We start from the raw sequence: 19,668 nt of genomic DNA, 5'->3' as shown, positions 1-19,668 counted from the left end.
CTCTGACTCCAGGGCTGATCTGGGCTGAGCTCCACGCACAAAGCTCTCAGACACAGAGGGGCCCCTGGGCAGCCAGGACCACAGGCTCACCCAGGTCACAGCCCCCAGCCCCTGGCTCTCCCGGGATGAGACGGGCATGTCGTGAAGCACAGGAAGCTGGACCAGCTCATGTGAGCGCTCAGCGTGATGAGCGTTACCATCACCGGGGGCCCCATCAACCCCCAACCTTCTCTGCTCTTGAAGGGATCCCCTGACTGAGGGTGTAACAGGAAAGGAGAATTCAGGGTAGTGGAGTAAAGAGTGTCCCCAAATTTGTGCCAACACAGAACCCCAGAATGTGACCTCATTTGGAAATAGGGGCTAATGTGCAGACGTAATTAGGATAAACATCCAGGTGAGACCCTGGTGGGTGAGGGAGGCCCTCGAGCCCATGGCAGCATCCCCAGGATGGAAAGGCAGAGGGACGTGTGGACTGATGGACCCTGAAGGAGGAGGACCGTGTGGCAGCAGGGGCAGAGTGGGAGCGAGGCTGCCCCACCCTGGGGACCCCAGGGGCCACCAAGAGCTGGAAAGAGGCAGGAAGGATGCTCTGCAGAGCCCCCAGGGGAGCGTGGCTGCAGCACCTCGATTTCAGATCCTGGCCCTAGGAGCTGGGAGAGAACACATTCCTGTCGTCGTAGCCACCTGGATTGGGGTAACTTCTTACAGCAGCCTGAGAAAATTAATACACTCAGTAAAGATCATTTTAGTAGCAGCTGCCTGTGGGCATTTAAAATAACCCAAGCCCTAAGAATTGATTTAGATGCTCAACAATATATTCTGTGATCACTGACATACCCAGCAAACATCAACAGCCAGGAGCCGAACAAGGAGCAGACGGGGTCCCCAGGGGTCTGCCTTCCTGGAACCCTAGACTCTCCTGCATTTCCGGGGCCTCTTTCTATGTTCTGGCTCTGGCTGTTGGAGCAGGAGCTGCCCTTCTCCCTGCTGGCTACACAAGCAGGTCAGAGGATGCTCCTGAGCCTGACTGACGTCTTCTCTTTCTTGCATCCTTCCTGTCAGTCTAGTTTTGTATATTGGAGGAATATTTCGGGAGCACAACTCAGGGTGTGGGGGTCAGGGGAGATGAGGAGACCAACGCAACCTCTACTTGAGGAGCTGGTATTTCTGCTGGGGAGACCTGGAGAATCCTAGACAAGGCAATGACTATAATGGCAGTGGGAACGTTGAGTGAGCTTGTTTAGAGGGCTCCAAGCCCTGACCCCCCATCTTATATATAATTCATGCTCATTAATTGCAGAGTGGTAACTGATCATGAATGGATCATCAATTACTAGATTGATTGATTAAATACATAATTTTGTTTATAATTTCAGGAGCATTTAGAGCAAGGTCTCTTCAGATGACTTTTGACAGTAGCTGTTTTCTTTTTAAATTGGCTTTTATCTTGGAATAACTTCAGACTTACAAAGAAGCAGCACAGCTAGTTGAGTTCCTGTCGATTCACCTGCTGCCCCAAAGGCTGACCCTGACACAGCCCTGGTGCATTTGTCTAAACCCCGAGGTCCACGTTCTGTGCCTCTGTCAATGTGCTCCTGACTTGGTTGGAGGCACCATTTCCTTCCCCCACACACATTTTCAGATCCATCCAGGACCCCACACTGAATTGGGGTCCCAACGTCTGACTAGGTACCCCCCTGCCCCTGAACAGACTGAAAGTCCAAGAGGACTTCGAGGGAGGAGCCCAGAATCCACTTATTGAATGTTAAGTTCTCCAAAGTGCTACAGGGAGAGAGCTTCTGTCCCGGCTGCCAATTCAAACTCTGGTTTGAGCCTTTAAGAAAACCCTAGAGAGGAAAGTGGAGATTTCTGTTTTCCACTAAGAATGGATGTGGGGGGCCCTGCAGCAGCATCAGGCCTGACTGTTCCCACCTCCTCCTGCAGCCTTTTGTGCTCTCCCCTCTCTGTCCTGAAGTACTTCCCACTCCAGGCCTGCAGTCAGGGAGCTGGAGCTGAGGTCCCCGGCTCTGCTGGCCTGAGGCTCAGGGAGGGGCTGGGTGTGGTGTTAGAAATGGGGACCCCACACTGTGCCTAGAGATGCTGGACCATTTACAGGGTAGCCAGGAGCCACTGTGCTGGAGCTACTTAGGGGCTGCAGAAGGGTGTCCCCCAGCCCCTGGCCCAAATAGGGGAAGGGGGCACATGGTGGAGGTGTCATCTCTCAGGCTCCTACAGCTCCACCTCACAGCAGGTGTACAATGTGCTCTACCTCACAGAATGCGAGTCTGGGATCCGCGTGGAGAGAGCAGGGTCTTATGTGGGCAAGTCCAGAAGCCTCCCTGGAGCTGTCCCAGCTGCTGACCAGAGCAAGGGGCAGCTTCTCCTCATGTCCAGCGGCTCCCCTGACTGGCCACAGTGACCACACGCAGTGTCAACATGCTCGTGAGAAGGGCCGACCAGGAGCTGGGGGAAAACAGGGGTGGCTTTTTCTCCTGGAGCATGGGGACTCCAGGGTCCAATTACTGTGCCCAGCATTGAGGCTGCCACACTCTGCCAATTAGCAGAACCGGGTCCCCTGAGGCTCTGGGGCTGGGCTCGCCTCTGTCTGCCTGGGGGCCCATGACAGAGTCTGCAGATCCATACCTGTGGCCCCTGTTAGTTCCATCCTACAGGCAAGTGGCCCCGACAGGAGGAGACCCTGACCCTTGGCCTGCCATCAGCAAGGGTCAAACCAGGGTCTGTGCTGGGGGTGAGGCCACAGGTCTGCAGGATGCCTGACCCCCAGCAGCAGGGTGAGGCAGAAGGAGGGCAAGAGGGTTTGTGATGATGTGAAAGCTGAGCCAAGTTGGGGTCCAGGCCATGCTGTGCCCACAGCCACCACAGGGCCCTATTAAACTTGTGCAGATCTTGACTCCACCAGCCCAGAGCTTGATATCAGTCAGATCCTGTCAATCAAACCTCTTGTTTTTGATTCGCAGCTGCTAAAACAAATATCATATGCACTAGCTTAAATAATGGAAATTTATTGGCTTATGGTTTTGATGCTAGGAGAAGTTCAGAATCAGGATATCAGCAAAGCAATGCTGTCTTCCTGAAGACTGTGTCATTCTGGGCTGACTGCTGACCCTTGGTCCTTGGCTGTTCTGTACGTGGTGATGCACATGGCGGCCTCTCCGGGCTTCCCTCTCCGCCTACTTTCAATCTGCCTATGAAGGACCCGAGTCATCTGGACTTAGCTCACCCTGGTCAGTGTGGCCACTCCTCAAGTAAGGCCACATCTTGAAATCTTCTTTACAATGTCACACACCCACCAGATGGACCACAACCAAGATGATGTCCAAACTGTGGACACAGTTCAGTCCACCACACTCCTGACACCAAACCCATCAGAATTCTGACTCCCACTGAAATCCCCTTTCTCCCCTGACCTCAACGCACTTCCTCATGTTCTGGGCCATATTCTTACTCCCTTGATAGGGATTGGCCCACTGCTTGCTTAAAGCCAGGCTCCCATCAGACCTCAACGTCAGCATGATTAAAGTAAACCCACCCACTTCCCTTCCAAGGGGCTCTCCATCACCTGTTTCTCCTTGAGTGCTCTGTTGTCCATTTTGTGTTGTGACCCTAAATCCAGAAGGCCCCTTCATTTCTTTCCTTTTCCCACTGAGCTCCAAATGCTGATTTGAACATCCAGATCTTTCTCGCATAATCCTTGTTCACTCCACCCCACACCTTCACCCACCACTTGGAACAGGTGATTCTTTCTTTTCACCTGGGCAATGCGGATGGCCTCCTCCATCCTTCCCTGCCTCTGACTGCATCCCAGGTCCATCTCTCACACCTGCTGAATGGTCTAAGGTGGGAACCCGGTCCCGCCTCCTCCCCCACCCCCTCCCCACTGACTCCCGTGGGTGCTTGTGCTCCTGACCTCGGTGGCCTCTAAAGCCTCATCCTTCAACCTCAGGCTCCAGCCGCTCCAGCATCTCTGAGCCCTCCCCAGCACCAAGCTCCTTCTGAGGTTTGAGCATCTGCTGGTGCTGGAACAGCCTGGAACAGCCTCCTCTGGCCTCCCTTTAACCTCGTCACTCCTGTTCCAGTTTAAGGTGTGACTCCCGCTCTGCCTGGTGGCCCTTGTGACCCTCTGCACCATCGTCCCCTGGAGTACCACCCTCTACTCCTGTTACTATGATGCGATCCCCTGGCACGCTTGTACAGTGCACCTCCTGCACCCCAGTTCTGCCACTGTCTGCTGGGTGCTGCCTCCCCATGGATTGGGCCCCTCACAGAGGGTGGGGTGTCCCTTAACTTTGTTCCCCCAGCACTGACCTCAGGCCTGACCTGGTGATGGTGTTTTACTTTCCTGATGCTAACACAAATCCAAAGCAATGGAGTGTCTTAAAAGGGTGAGTTTATTTGATCACAGTTTTGAGGCCAAGGGAAATCCAAAATCAAGGCATCAGCAAAGCAGTGCTTTCTTCCTGAAGTCTGTGGAGTCCTGGGGCTGGTGCCGGAGATCCTTGCTCCTGGGCTCCTCTGTCTCATGGCCAAGCACACGGAGGCCTTTCCTGGCTTCTCCTTTCTCTTCCAGTGTCCAGTGACCTCCAGCTTCTGGTTGCTCTCATGACATTCTCTCCCTCTCTGTGCCCTTCCTATAAGCCTCAGCACAGGATTAAGACCCATTCTGACTCATCTGGATCAAACCTCAACTGAAGGAAACTTTTCATAAGGTCCTGTTTAAGGACTCACAACCACAGGAATGGAGTAAGTTTAAGGACATGGTTTTCTGGGGCACAGAGCTCCACACCACTGCACATGCCAGCAAATAAATCAATTAGTGATGACCACTGTGGCTGAATGTGTGAGAAAATGCTCACGTGGAGGGCCAGTGTCCTCCCCTACCATCTGGGAGTGCAGTCACAGGCCAGGACCCACTGCTGGAGGAGGACTGAGGGCTTAGCCACAGCCCCGTGCAGGTTTCAATTTCATTATTTTTTCTGTTTTCGAACAGTAACTAGCAAATGACAAAGGGGTTGTTCTGCTTTCATCTGGGGACCTCCAGGAAGGACAGAAGCCCTGGGGACCCATGCATGCTGCGGGACACTGTTATCGAGTTCTGACTTGGCGGGCCTGGGCCAGGGGAACTGATCAGCCCCTAGGAAAGGTAGTGGGGCACGGGTGGTTGCGCCCTCCACGGCCCCCCGGGCCTGAGAAAGTGGAGCCGAATGCAGGCCCCATTTCCTCACCCCAAAGTAAAAACCATTGGGGAGGGCTTGCCGGAGAAAACCGCCCCCTTTACCTTGCCCACCCACTCCCCGTTACCGGAGCAACTCCCGCCCCTTTTCAATCAACCTCCGCGCCCTCTCAGAACCAATCCAAGCCTTTAACCCTTGCAGCTACCCCGCCCTCTAAATGCCCGATATAAGCTTGTACTCTCCCCTAATAAACTCTCTTGGTTTTCATCATCCTAAAAGAAATCGTGTCCCGCCTGTTCCTTTCTCGCCGCCCTCCATACTTGCACGCCTCCCGCCGGGGACCTGGCCAAGTCCCCCGCCTCGCCCTCGCCTCCGGGAAAGAGCCCCCGCCGCCGGTACCCTCGGAGCAATCCTGGGAGCCTAGGATTTAGCAACCGGCCGCCACCCTCCCCCAGACGAATCAACTGCGACCGCACATGCACTGTGTGGATGGGCAGGTCCTGGGGCATGGGCAGCCAGGGGGCTCTGGGGTGTGTTACGTAGGAGCCGTCTGTTCTTGGGCAGAGCCCCTGGGTCGGACAGCCAGCAGGCCCCTTCAGCTTCCCCACATGTCCGAGTGGTGACCTGAGCATGCAGGTGCCTGCTTGGCTGTTAAATTGTTCCGATTGTCTGAGCTACTGGGTGGTGAGCTCATGAGGACATCAGAGTCACCTGGGAAGACGTTTAATTCTTCAAGGTTCCAAATTCACGTGTGGGACCCAACCCTGAGATCCAGGTCCCGGAGGCCTGGGGCAGAGTCTGACAGCTCCTGGGGGGCAGTCCTGTGTGCCCACCCCCCACACGACCCTTATTCTCCGGACATGAGCTCTGTCCCTGGGACCCTCAGGCAGGGCTCCTGGGCGATGGGGCTGGGTGAGACATCTACATGTGCCACAGGACAACCTGGATCGCCCCACACAGTAACAAGACAGCGTTCCATTCCCTCCACAGCTGCCTGGGCGTGAGGATGTGATTTATACGTGAAAACAGAGCAGATTTCTCCAGCCCAGGACCTTAGAGGAGAACATGCTGGAGGGTTTACCACAGCGATGTCTACTGGGTACAAACCTTGGATGAGGATTCTCAGAACTCAATTCCCTCCAACATGTCTGTACCACAAAATATTGCCATTTATTTAGGATTTTAAAATCTGCTGCGCTTTTCTATTTCCTGGAATCTGCAGGGTAATTTTAATGTTGAAGACAATTTATTAAACTTGGCCATTTTCCACTTTGCTCAGATATAAAATGATGATATGGGTATTACAAAACCAATGATATCCATTTCTGTAAAGGAAATAAGAAAACACTTTTCAAAATTTGAAGTACTTCAACAATGCAAGGAATTTTCATTACTGTCAGTTCAGTAGCCTCAGAAGACAGGCTGTTTCTTTGAAGCTGGTGTTCTAGAAGAACTGAATGATGTGGTTGGCACACTACAGTGGAGTTTGACCCAAGCCCACAGCCTTTCTCCAGGCCTCCTTAAATTCCTTGTTCCTCAGGCAGTAGATCAAAGGGTTCAGGATAGGGGTGAGGACAGTGTACAAAACAGAAATAAGTTTGTTAGAGCTCCGGGAATCGATGGCCTGGGGCCGGATGTACATGAAGATCAGGGCTGTGTAGAAGACGGTGACCACGGTGAGGGGGGAGGCACAGGTGGAGAAGGCTCTCCAGTGGCCAGTGGCAGAGGGGATGTGCAGGACAGCCAGCACGATGTGGGCGTAGGACAGCACGGTGGCCACAAGTGGGAACACCAGGATGACGAAGGCCAAGATGAAATCCACTAGCTCCACAGTTGAGAAGCCTGTGCAGGCCAGCTTGAGGATGGGGGAGATGTCACAGAAGAAGTGGTTCAGGATATTGGAGCCACAGAACGTGGCACTGGAGATAAAGTAGACCTTGATCACGGAGATGGTGAAGCCACTTGCAAAGGAAAAGCCCACGAGCTGGACACAGAGGCCAGTGGACATGATGACCACATAGCGCAGGGGGTGGCAGATGGCCACGTGGCGGTCATAGGCCATGGACGCCAGGAGCACACACTTGGTGCACACCAGTGAGCTGAAGAAGTAGAGCTGAGTCATGTACCCTGTGAAAGAGATGCATTTCCGTTGAAGGAGGAATCCATCCAGCATCTTGGGGATGGTGACAGATACATACCAGATCTCCAGGAAAGACATGGAGCATAGAAAGTAGTACATGGGCCGATGGAGGGGGTTGTTGCTCCAGACGGTGAGGATGATGGCCACATTCTCCACCAGGACAAAGAGGTACATGACCAGGAAGAGGAGGAAGAGCACGTACTGCAGCACGGGGGCTGTGGGGAAGCCCACCAGGATGAACGCGCTGACCTTGGTGACATTCTCTCCCCTCATTCTTCGTTCCTTGGCAATGGTGGGTCTGCAAAACATCATTGTGTAAGCGGAAAGGGCTGAAGGAGGGAAATCACAGCTGACCCTCTAGGGTCAATTTTGACCCTTCTTGCAAAAATCAGCACCTGGGTCTCAAGGGCTGCGGGCAGAGGGAAGCATGTCTGCAAGGTAAGCCTTTAGCATCAGGTTAACATCAGGTGTAGGCTCTAGATCTCCTAGGGCAGCAGGTTCACCCTGAGATTGGGTTTCTAGAATACCCTGCCCCACCCCAAGGAGCCCACATGCTCTTGAAACTGTAATTTTCCTAAAATATGGAATTCACCGAGAAATCTAATTGCAATAGAGAAGAGCACAGCTCTCCATACTCCTCTCACCCAGGCAGTGGGGCATTGATTCCAGGGCCCATAACTGGGTGCCTGAGACTTTCCTCCTAGCTTGGTACACAGTTGACCTTCCTCTTGACTCCCAAGTTGATTTTATAGGAGACACTGACCCCAGCAGGGCTCAGGGTGGACAGATCCTGGTTAGCCAGGAACAGGGGCCCAAAGACCTTAATCACCAGCAGGAGACCTGCCAGCCAAGGTGGGAAACTGATCACATCTTTATCTTTCTGTTGTCTCAAGACCCCTTTGAGGTAGTGAAAAGGAATAAAAACCAACATCAAAAACACCAGGAGGGGAATATCAGCAAAGGAGAGATTTCAACAACATTCCAGGGGAAAGAAAACCATTGGTAGAAGGTGCCTCAGGCTAGAGAAAGCATCGAGTGTTTTCCATGGGCCTGACGCTGAGGGAGGGGCCATCCGCCCAGCACAGGCGCATGTGATGGAGGTGGGAGTGCAAAGGGCACGCATACAGGGGCATCGATACCATCTCTTTCCAGAACAGTGTAATGGCTCCCCCTGCACGGTGCCCTCCAGCCCCCAAATACAGGCTTGTTCCCTAGAACCAGCCAGAATGGAAGGGGGAACCCCTACCTCACTCTTATTGTGGGTCAAGTGCTTTAACCTAAATCACCTCATTTAATCCTCACCTCAGGCCTGTGCAAACAAGGCTGCCCTTCTCCATTTTCAGGTGGAAGCCCTGAGGCTCACGGGAAAGTTTTATGGGCTCATGGGAAGTCACAGCAGCCCCAGGACACAAATCTGAGTCTTCTTCTCCCAAGGCCAGGGCTCTTCCCACCAGACAGCAACAACTAATAGGACAAAGGAACCCATTTGGGTAGGGGCTAGAAATTTGGAATCATTAAGATGGATAGGTATAGTTGCTGGTTGCTTTGTGACACTACTCTAAAGGGCTATGAAAACAAAATATCTCACACTAGATAGTATTCCTCAGAGGAAAAGGCAGAGAATACCCTTTAAGAAAGAATCGCAGGGATGTAGAGAATAGGTTAGTCAAAACAAATATTTAAATTAATAAAAATAATTGGAAACAACCTAATTTCCCATCAATAAGGGACTGGCTAAGAAAGTTTTGTCACATCCATACTATGGAATTCTGTGCAGTCACAGAATAGAAGGTGGCAGGTCTATCTGCAAATATGAAATGATTTCCAAGTCAACACAGTTATATTTTTAAGGGTGAAATCAGCATCTATAGTCACCTCTGTTGGCATAGGTGAAAGTATATAAACGGTGTAGGTGAGTAAACCATATCCGTGAATCACACGAGAACCTGTGGACAGTCACTGTCCCCGAGTGGGAGAGAAGGGGGCTGGGACACGAAGGGCAGGGAGAGGTTTTCATGGGGAGCCTTTTTCTACCCTGTGAAGTATGTTTCCTTTGCTTGTGTCACATTTTCAAAACACTTATTCATTACTTGTTTTTAAATTCTCTAAATTTTCCTTTAATAAGGAAAAAGTTATGGACTGGACTAAAAATTCTACAATTCAATGTTTTCCTCATGTTCCATATGTATACCAAAAACACATATAGCAGACTGAATAAATGTGCATAAAGCATGCCATACAATATGTGATGTGCTTTTAAAACAGCAAAAATTTCAATTATGATATTGCACAGAATATGACTCAGATAAAAATGTTTAGCAACAAAGTACAGAATAATAACAAAAGGCTGTGTCTTCCTAAAATAGTGTAGAAAAAAGATACAGAGAGAAATTCTACAAAAAAAATGAAATACAAATGCACTGATGGGCTCTATCAGAGCATGAACAAGCAAAACATTAAAAATCTAAGTATTTGTGCAATATATAATTAATATGAATTTAACACATCTTTAGAGAAAAATGTAGAGAAAATGTACAGAATTGGTAAAACCACTGGTAAGTGCTTGGCACACAGCAGACCCTCATGAATGGTCATCATAATGTACATGGGGGTGAATGAAAAAGACATAACAAAACTGCTCTTGTGAATATGTTGACTTAATACAAAAAATTTAAGTCACAAGAGGGAGTATCATAGAGCTTTATAAAGTGATGGCAAATGTGAAGGGAAAGACATATTGGCCTCCAGGCTCTGCTTCATCGTTTCATATGCCTGAGGGCTCCCACGGCCCCTTGCCCGCACCTGGCGAGCCCTGCTGTGATCCTCCAGACCCCGTGCCCGGTACCTACCTCCTTGCCAGCTCTCGTCCCTCCTCACCGTTTCCTCTGCTCTTTGTCTACCCACGTGACTTGCTCACTAGGGAACATGGCACCAAGCACAGAATAGCTTAGGAGACTGAATTTAGATGGGAACTGGATGAACGAAAAGAGTCTACTGAAAAAAATGTGTTTCAGCAGAAGACGGAAGATTGAGAACCCCTGTTTATTTTCACCACCATTACCACTGGTACCCTTTTCTCGTTCCTCTCAGTCTTCAAATCCCAGAGAAATTACTTAGAAAATGTAAATCATGGAGGGAGAGGCATAACACACAGGAAGCCATGGAGGAAAGTCAGCCAAGTGTCAGAAGTTTCGAGGATGTTATGAAACTCCTGCATCTGGTAGAAAATAAGGTACTCATAAAGCCGACTGAGACCCCAGAGTTTCTTGGGGCCCAGTGGCCCCAGAGGACCTGTGCGGTGGGAATCTGGACCTCCTCATGGAGGCTCTGGGTGGGGAGGGGTGAGGGGTGAGGGGTGAGGGCCTGGGGAGTGGGCTGGAGGACTGGCAGAGCTCTGCTCAGAAGTCATGTTGTCACTGCAAGTCAGCAGAAGTTAAGGGGTTGGGTGGCCCCTGGCCCCAGGGGCTCAGGTGGTTGGAGCAGGTAAACGAAAGGTGCCAGCCTTGCCAGGTACCAGGGGAGATTGACGGCCAGCTTTGGAATCAAGGAAAAAAAACCCTAAAACCATCTAGTCAGAATAAAACAGATCTCATAAAATGGACGCTCAATGGATTAGATTTAGCTTTGACCAAAAATAATTAGAGGTCAGAGAACAATGAGGAAAACTCCACAGAGGGAGGAAGCTGTGGGGTGAGGATGCTGTGGGCAGACCTGTCGTCACCCTTGTGTGAGGGCAACCCAGGGGCTTTCCTAAGAAGCCCTGCCCTGAATGCAGGACTTACAAACCCTTCCTCAGAGCAAAACCCAAGACATCACAGCTATGAACCTGGGCAAAATAACGATTCCCCAACCAAGATGATCACAAGGGAAACAACACATTTAAAACAAAACTCAAGCATTTAATCTTAATGGTTGTTGGTAATATAGTTACAACTGTCAATACTTGTTGATTGGAAAGATATGAAATGCAAAATAATAATGATAATGATTTGGGAAAAAGAGAAAGTGAGTTTAAATACAAGAGGAAAAACCTAAGAGAGGCAAAGATTTTCGTAAGGAATAATGTGTTCATTCCTCATTTTTTCAGAGGAGGAAATAAAAAGACTTTTTTATTCTTGGAGTTTATTCTCAAATAACAATAGTTCTTGAAAAATTTAAAGGAAAAAATTGTATTTTAAAGGATGTAGATCCTAAAAGTCATGAAAGAATAATAAAAGGACATAGAAATAAAGAAAACAACAAGAAAGCCCACAAAACAAAGAACAACAATAGAAGTAAGAAAAATAATCAGTTGTGACAATAAATATAAATAGGATAAACTCACATGGCAAAAGGAAAAGACTCTCAAGTTATGCCCCCTCCCTCCAGAATTGATCTATTAAGTAATATCCACAAGAAGCAGACCTAACAACTTCGATTCAGAAAGGTAGAAATGACAAGAGCCAAGAATATCAGACAAACCAAAGGAAAGCATGGCTTTCAGAATTAACCTTTTAGTGAATAATAAAACCTCAACATAGAGTCAGCAAAATCTGATTTTTAATACAGAGAGAAATGGTCAGAAATAAAGTTGTAGCAGCAAACTTTAATATGTAGCTCTCAGTTCCTGACAGATCACACTGGTAAATTAAATAAGGGTGGAGGGTATTGTGATAATATAATTTACAACGTGGATTGATGGTTACTAAACTCAGGATCCTGAAAGGAAAGAAGACACCCTCATTTCCAGTATCCAGGGAAATTTTGGGAATGAAATGATCTGAAATGGCATCAAAGAAAAATTCAATATATCCCCAACTAGAAATCACAGATTCCTGTTTTCTTAAAAGCAACAGAATAAAAAATTAAAATTAATTAACGTCAGTCTAAACACAAACTCCTAACAACCTTGAAAGTTTTTAAAAGTCACTCTACTGGGTATCAAGTCAAAGAAGAAATCAAAGCTGCAATTTCAGACTCTGCAGAAATAATATTAATGACAACACTACACATATGTGACACACCAAATCAGTATTCAGAGGCAACTTTAAGGTATAAAGGGCTTTCATTTATGAATTAGAAAGAAGGAAAAAAATAAATAAGTATACTACTCACAGGTCAGAAAAATTATGCAGCAATCTAAGTAAAGCAAAAGAAAGGGAAAAGTAGAATAAAATCACTTCTAATTAATTACAAAAAAGAATTGGTTCTGGGATAAGTTCAGGGTGGAGGATGTAAAATAGACAAACCTCTAGTTAGTTTAATAAAGAGGAAACTAGGGAAAATGCAAATGCACAATTTTAATGATGATAAAGCAAATAAACAGCAGATACAGGCAATCCATTAAGTTATGGGTCAGTGGTCAGCAACACTTTTAAGATGCTTACTATGTGTCCTGAAGGCAATCCTCTTATGGCTTCACCTTATAGAAGAAAATATGAGGAAAATGACACACCAAGAGCTTAGAAGATAATTCAATGCAACTGTACAATAGTAAATGTCAGTGTGTCAAGGAAAGGGGCTATTTTCTGAGAAAACAAACTGAAAGCTCAACATCATTATGATGTGACTATAAAAGTTTTTCAAATTGCTTCCAAGAAAACCAATAGACCCAGATGTGCCGGTTTGAGTGTATTGTGTCCCCCAAATGCCATTATCTTTGTGGTCTTGTGTGGGGCAAACGTTTTTGGTGCTGGTTGGATTTGCTTGGAATGTGCCCCACCCAGCTGTGGGAGATGATTCTGATGAGATATTCCCATGGAGGTGTGGCCCCGCCCATTCAGGGTGGGCCTTGATCGGTGGAGCTGTATAAATGAGCTGACTCAAAGAGAGGAAACTAAGTGCAGCTGGGAGTGATGTTTTGAAGAGGAGCAAGCTTTCTAGAGAGGAACGTCCTGGGAGAAAGCCGTTTTGAGGCCGGAGCTTTGGAGCAGACACCAGCTGCTTTCCTAGCTAACAGAGGGTTTCCGGACGCCATTGGCCATCCTCCGGTGAGGGTACCCGATTGCTGATGTGTTACCTTGGATGCTTTGTGGCCTTAAGACTGTAACTGTGTAGCGAAATAAACCCCCATTTTATAAAAGCCTATCCATCTCTGGTGTTTTGCATTCTGCAGCATTAGCAAATTAGGACAGATTTTGGTACCGAGAGTGGGGTGCTTTTGCTGCTGAGTTTGCAGATACCAAACATGTTGGAACGGCTTTTCAAATGGATAAGGGGAGGACTATGGAAGAATTGTGAGGAGCTTGATAGAAAAGGCCTAAACTGCTTTGAAGAGACTGTTTGTGGAAATATGGACTCTAAAGATACTTCTGATGAGGCCTTGAACAGAAATGATGAATATGTTATTGTAAACTGGAAGAAAGGCGATCCTTGTTTTAAAGTGGCAAGGAATTTGGCAAAATTGAGTCCTGGTGTCAGATGGAAGGAAGAATTTAAAAGTGACAACCTGGAATACTTAGTTGAGGAGATCTCCAGACTACCTGTGGAGGATATACCCTGGCTTCTCCTTGCAGCTTATAGTAAAATGCGAGTGGAGAGAGATAAACTTAGAACTGAACTCTTGGGTTCAAAGAAACCAGAAGCTGATGGCTTAGAAAATTATGAGCTTCCAGGGGGTGGAATCCCAGAAACTACAGCCCAACATGAGGACGTAACCAAACATGGAACCCAGCCACCATTTCAGTACAAGCCAAGATTGAAGATGGAATTATCCAGAAAGGATTTGTGGGAAGTCCTATTGTCTCACGGCTTTGACCCCTGTGTGCTTCATGCAAAGCCAACAGAATTTTTGCGAGATCTTTATAGACAGAGCCATTGCCGGTCTGGACTGGAGGAGACAGACAAGGAAAAAATTAAAGGAAAAATCTCTTCAAAGACAGAGCCATGGAAGTTGAGGTCTGGAGTCAGGAGGTCTCAGGCTGGGAGAGCGGAGCAGCCCACATGCATGGAAAGGGTGAGTTTGCCCTGGAGGTCGAGGGTGGGCATTCCACCTCGATGCTCTGGAAGAGTTTTGCCACCTCAGGTCCCAAAGAGGTTGGAGCACATTCCCAGAGAATTGGGGAGAGCCTGGCTGCCACCACACTGTTCTGAAGGGGTTGAGCTTATGCCCCGGAGATGGAAGGGAATCTGGGAGCTGCCCCGATGTTTGAGGAGGGTGGGGCCGAGAAGGTGGTCTCCCCAATGTGTGGATATGTTGGAGCACTCACCCAAGCATTTGGAGAGGAAAGGGCTGCCGAAAAGACCCTTAGGAAGGGTTAGGCTCCCGCTCTCTCAATCCCCAAGGATGCAACATTGTTCTGTTAATGACTCTCAGACTTTGAAATCTAATGGAGTTTGTCCTGCAGGTTTTAGGAACTGTTTTGGTCCTGTTAACCCTGTTTTCCTTACTCTTTCTCCTTATGGCAATGGAAATGTTTATCCTATGAATGTCTCTCCTTTGTATATTGGGAGCACATAATTTGTTCTAAGTTCACAGATCCACAGCTAAAGAAAAATTATGCCTTAGGAATGGCCATGCCTAAATTGATTTTGATGGGGTTTTGTACTTAACTTTTGTTACTGAAATGATTTAAGTTTTTGTGATATTGTGATGAAATGAATGTATTTTGTATTTGGAAAGATAATGTCATTTTGAGGCCAGGGGGTGGAATGTGCTGGTTTGAGTGTATTGTGTCCCCCAAATGCCATTATCTTTGTGGTCTTGTGTGGGGCAAACGTTTTTGGTGCTGGTTGGATTTGCTTGGAATGTGCCCCACCCAGCTGTGGGAGATGATTCTGATGAGATGTTCCCATGGAGGTGTGGCCCCGCCCATTCAGGGTGGGCCCTGATCAGTGGAGCCCTATAAATGAGCTGACTCAAAGAGAGGAAACTGAGTGCAGCTGGAAGTGATGTTTTGAAGAGGAGCAAGCTTGCTAGAGAGGAACGTCCTGGGAGAAAGCCGTTTTGAGGCCGGAGCTTTGGAGCAGATGCCAGCTGCCTTCCTAGCTAGCAGAGGTTTTCCGGACGCCATTGACCATCCTCCGGTGAAGGTACCCAATTGCTGAGGTGTTACCTTGGATGCTTTGTGGCCTTAAGACTGTAACTGTGTAGTGAAATAAACCCCCGTTTTATAAAAGCCTATCCTTCTCTGGTGTTTTGCATTCTGCAGCATTAGCAAACTAGGACACCAGATATGTAACCCATGTGATTCTTCCATTTATGCCCAATCAGCTCATTCCTGTGTTACAAAAGCTATTACAGAGCCTGGGAAAATCTCTATTCGTTTTACAAAAATGGTGATTTCCTAATACAAAAACCTGAAAAGACTGCCCAAAAGGAAACCTACATGTCAATGTTGTTTTTATTTGTACTATTGTCACAGCATCCAAATAAAATACCAGCAAAGAGAAGCCAGCAGCATGTTTCAGGGTTTATTTCAGGGGTGCAAGGAGACCTCAAGTTTAGGAAATCTATTAGGGTTGCAAGTCCAGCTGATGCTGAAAAGGCTTTGATTAAAAGCTATTCCTGATTTATACACCTGTCCCCCCAAAAGAAGCGATTTCCTTTAATATGGCAGATACCCTCTCTGCGTCTCAACCAGCACCCTCCAGTTCAATTCCAGACTCCTCCCCACCCCGCAAGGCAGCCTTAAGTCATCCCTTTAATGATGCCTTTTCAGATCATTTAATGTGTCATAACCACTGCCATTTAACAAGCTGCTCTGCTGATTATAGAATGGGAGAAATAAAGGGATTCAATTATGGTTACTTCCATATGATGTGATTTTTGAGCTAGAAAATCTGAAGCAGTATTGTAACTGATTAGAAATTTCAAAACAGATACCTAAGATGCAGGCTTCCTACATACCAGCAGTGACCAGTTAGAATGTTCCTTGATGAAAACATAATGTTGTAAAATGTCAGTTCCACAAAATTTATTCTGAAAATTTAACTTAATTATAATTGAAATTTCACCAGTTTTTTTTTTTTTTTCTTGAAACAGAACAAAGTAATTCTTTGAATCTCCTGGAAGCATAAACAGGAGAAAATGACATCCATAAATCAGGAAAAAGAGTTCAGAAGATTAACCAAGAAGCCCTGCTATTCCCATGTGAAAAATGCAATTAAAATGAAAACAATACTGCAATAAAGTAATTACTAAAAAATAAATAGCACCGTTCTGAGAACCGATAGTTAAATTAATGGAGCCCTATAGAAAGTCCTAAATGAGCACTGAATATATTGTGTCATATAATTAGCAAGGAAGAGATTTCATTAAAAATTTGCTAAAATCCACTGGGTCCTTTCTCCTTATGTTACATCAACATAATTCCAGATGGGTAAAGCAACCCCCGCCCGTGGGTGCTGCAGCTCGTCATCCTCTCTGGGCCCTCTGCGACACAGCGGACAGACGCACAGACCAGGGGTACAGACGGCCTGCCCAGTTATTTTTGTTTTTTGTTTTTCTGTTTGTTCTATGGTATTCCATGAGATTGATTGCTAAAGAATAATTCAAGCAAAGTTCATTAGTGAGATTTTAAAAATAAGTAGGGGACGCCTTTACTCAGGGACAGGCCCAGCACCCCACCACTATGCGATTAAGAATCGGTTTTGCCCTGCGCGTTTCATTAAAGAACATTCTTGACAACTTCATGTTGAAAGTCAGAACGTTGCGGGCAAAAGCGCAGGGCTCTGGCTTCTCTGGAAACGCGGGAGGATGAGCCTCCCCCGGCCGCACACCGGGTGCCCAGGACGGTGCCCTGCAGCGGCGGGGCGCGGGGCTCCTGCTTCCAGAGGTGTCCCACCGCCCTGCTGCTCTGGGCCCCGCGCGCCCGTCTTCTTGGGGCGCACACTCCCCGCAGCCTCTCTCGCGTTCCTCCCCTCTCCGCTTCTGCTCAGCCTTCACTTGCGTCCGAGACCTCGCGTCTCCCAGGGGCGCTGTCCAGCCCTGCGGCTCAGACACAGACGCGCATCTGCAGCGGCGGCCTCAGCGCCCAGCCCCGCAGCCCCCGCAGCCGCCGCAGCCCCCGCCACCTGGTCTGTGCGCCTCGGGGTGCGCTGTCCCGCCGGTGCCGGGGACCGACCCGCAGCTGGTTCCCGCGCGCTCGTCTCCGCTCCTGCGCCCCTCGCCTTCCCGGCGGCCCGGGGCGCTGTGGGCTCAGCCCTCCGCTCTCACTGTCCGGGTCCCTAGAGCAAGCGCACCCCCGGGCTTCACTCGCCTCCATCCGACGGCCCCGTCCTCCTGTCTCTCGAGCTCCCACTCGTGTGTCGGGCCGATTCCGAGAGGCCTCCAGCGGCGCCTCCAAGCTCAGAGGGTGAAACCCGGCGCTCCCACCCCCTGTGCTCCTCAGCTCAGGAAACGGGGCCGCGCCCCTCCCTGCCCGCCGGGAACCCAGCTTCACCCGGACTCTTCCCTCTGCCCCACCCCCGTATCTCAGCGGGCACTGCTCATCCCAAGTCCTAAAGGTCTCTAGGGTCAGTTCTCTGTCCCCGCCCCTTTTAGGGTTCCATCTCCCCAACCCTGGACTGTGGGCTCTGCGCGCTGACGGGTCTTCACCCGGCCTCTCCTTCTCCGTCTGACGCTTTCTCCGCACGGCAGAGAACTGTATTCAAGGCATCCCCCAGCCCCAATTCAGCTAAGGTCTCAGCCTAACTGCACAGCCCCAGAACCCCTCGCTCGCCTCGGCGCCCCTCGCGGAAGGGCAGGATGAGCTCCCGCGTCCCCAGACCTTAGCTCAGACGGAACTCCCTCCTGGGGGCTCCTGCCAGCTCCCAACACCACTGGCAGGTGCCCCCATAAGTAGAGAAATTCGGGGTGTATTCTAGGATTGTGCATTCATCAGAGCTTGGGTTTAGAGGGGAAAGAACATTCGTGGGAAAAGAGGAAGATGAAGAACTTGGTCGAGGGTCCAAGTGTCCAGACCCAGGGAAGAGGCTGGGGCCACGTGCCAAGACTTGGGTTCGCCACTGATTCATTCATCAAACACTACTGAGTGCCTGCTGTAGGCCGGTCACTTTCCAGGCACTTGGGATAAATCGGGGAAGACAGTAACCCCTGCCCTTGTGAAATGTAAATTCTAGCGAAAGCAGGGAGGAAAAAGGAAAATAAAAAACACTTGTCCCATATAAATAGATTAGCTAGAGGTGGAAAATGGAACGCAAGGACAGATCAGGGTGGGAGTGGTTGGAGTGCGAGGTGGAGGGGCGCACCATGGGAAGATAGAGTTTGAGCCAAGTCTTCACAGAGATCGGCCACCCTTTCTTGGGGGAAAGCATTCCAGGTCTGGGGGGGAGGAGGGCAAAGGACTGCCCAGGGCACACCTGGACAGGTGTGGTCAGAGTGCAATGAGAGGGCGTGGTGCAGACCACACCCCTGCCATGTCGGGAGAGGACACGCAGAACCTCCCGGCTGTGGAGAGGGCTTGAGCTTTCACGCTGCCTGAGGCAGGTGGTGCTGTGGTCGGACCCACATTTTACACGGCTGAGTCCAGCTACTGCAGTGAGATTAGCTGCAGGGAGCAAGCGTGGAAGATGGGAGCCGAGGAGAACCCTGCAGCCGTCCAGGCAGGAGACAACAGGGACCCAGGCCAGGGCAGCACCCAAAGAATCTGAGGCTGAAGGCAGAGCCAAGCTCTACCCACTGTTTCCCTGAGGGAGTCAAGGAAGCACCAGCAAGTGGATTGTTGCTGACAGTCCAGATGTGGAAAAGATTGGCCAAGGATGCAGAGGAGAAGCAAGCCAAGAGCAGGGCTGAGAAACATCACTCTAGGGCAGGCGGAGGAAGAGGGGCTTGTGGGGTCGGGGTCAGAGAGGCAGGGGAGCCACGTGGGGACAGGGGAGAGCAGCCCGGCTGCCCAGCAGAGGGGGAGCCATCCACTGGACTGGAAGCTAGGGGCCATAAGTGAGAACATGTCAGCAGGGTGGGGAGAGAAAGAATATTTGAACAGATTAAGCAGTAAATAGAAAATAAGAATATGGAGCCAACAGATGTCTCTCTTAGGAGATAGGAAAACAATTATAAAACTTAGTATACTTAGGCCATGTACAACTCCCCCACAGAGTCTGTTTCTTGCTTGTGCTTTGAAGGATAACTGGGTATTTTATTTGGAAGCTTCTCTCTAAGCCCAGTTCTGTGGGGTTAATAGTCACAACTGAAAACTGTGCGAGAATCCCAGTTTCATCAACAGAGAAATAGGAGTTCTCCAGAGTAGGGTGTTGGGAAGTGTCGGTCTCCAGTGACATCAGGAAATCAAACTGGGCCTGGAGATGTGAGCAATAGTGAAGGACGCACATGCAGGCCAGAGTGAGCCGGACGTCAGAGCCTGGGGCCGGAGGATTCCTGAGGCCCCCCCCAGGCCTTGCCGCCCCCCAGTCCCT

At 49.2% G+C, this 19,668-nt stretch overlaps 1 protein-coding gene across 1 annotated transcript; it reads right to left on the bottom strand.

Moving 5' to 3' along the window:
* Window positions 1-6,666: 6,666 nt before the first annotated feature.
* LOC119544701 (olfactory receptor 6B2-like) lies at window positions 6,667-7,605 on the bottom strand. The gene has a single exon (XM_037850199.1). It carries the CDS (start codon window positions 7,603-7,605, stop codon window positions 6,667-6,669), a length of 939 nt encoding a protein of 312 aa, XP_037706127.1.
* Window positions 7,606-19,668: the final 12,063 nt, after the last annotated feature.

Source organism: Choloepus didactylus, chromosome 9 (genome assembly GCF_015220235.1).
Source record: "Choloepus didactylus isolate mChoDid1 chromosome 9, mChoDid1.pri, whole genome shotgun sequence".
In the NCBI taxonomy this organism is placed as follows: domain Eukaryota; kingdom Metazoa; phylum Chordata; class Mammalia; order Pilosa; family Megalonychidae; genus Choloepus; species Choloepus didactylus.
This window is presented reverse-complemented; position numbering and strand designations above follow the sequence as displayed.

Excerpts from the sequence above, each read along its gene's own strand:
- LOC119544701 (XM_037850199.1), bottom strand. The coding sequence starts at position 7,605 with ATGAGGGGAGAGAATGTCACCAAGGTCAGCGCGTTCATCCTGGTGGGC.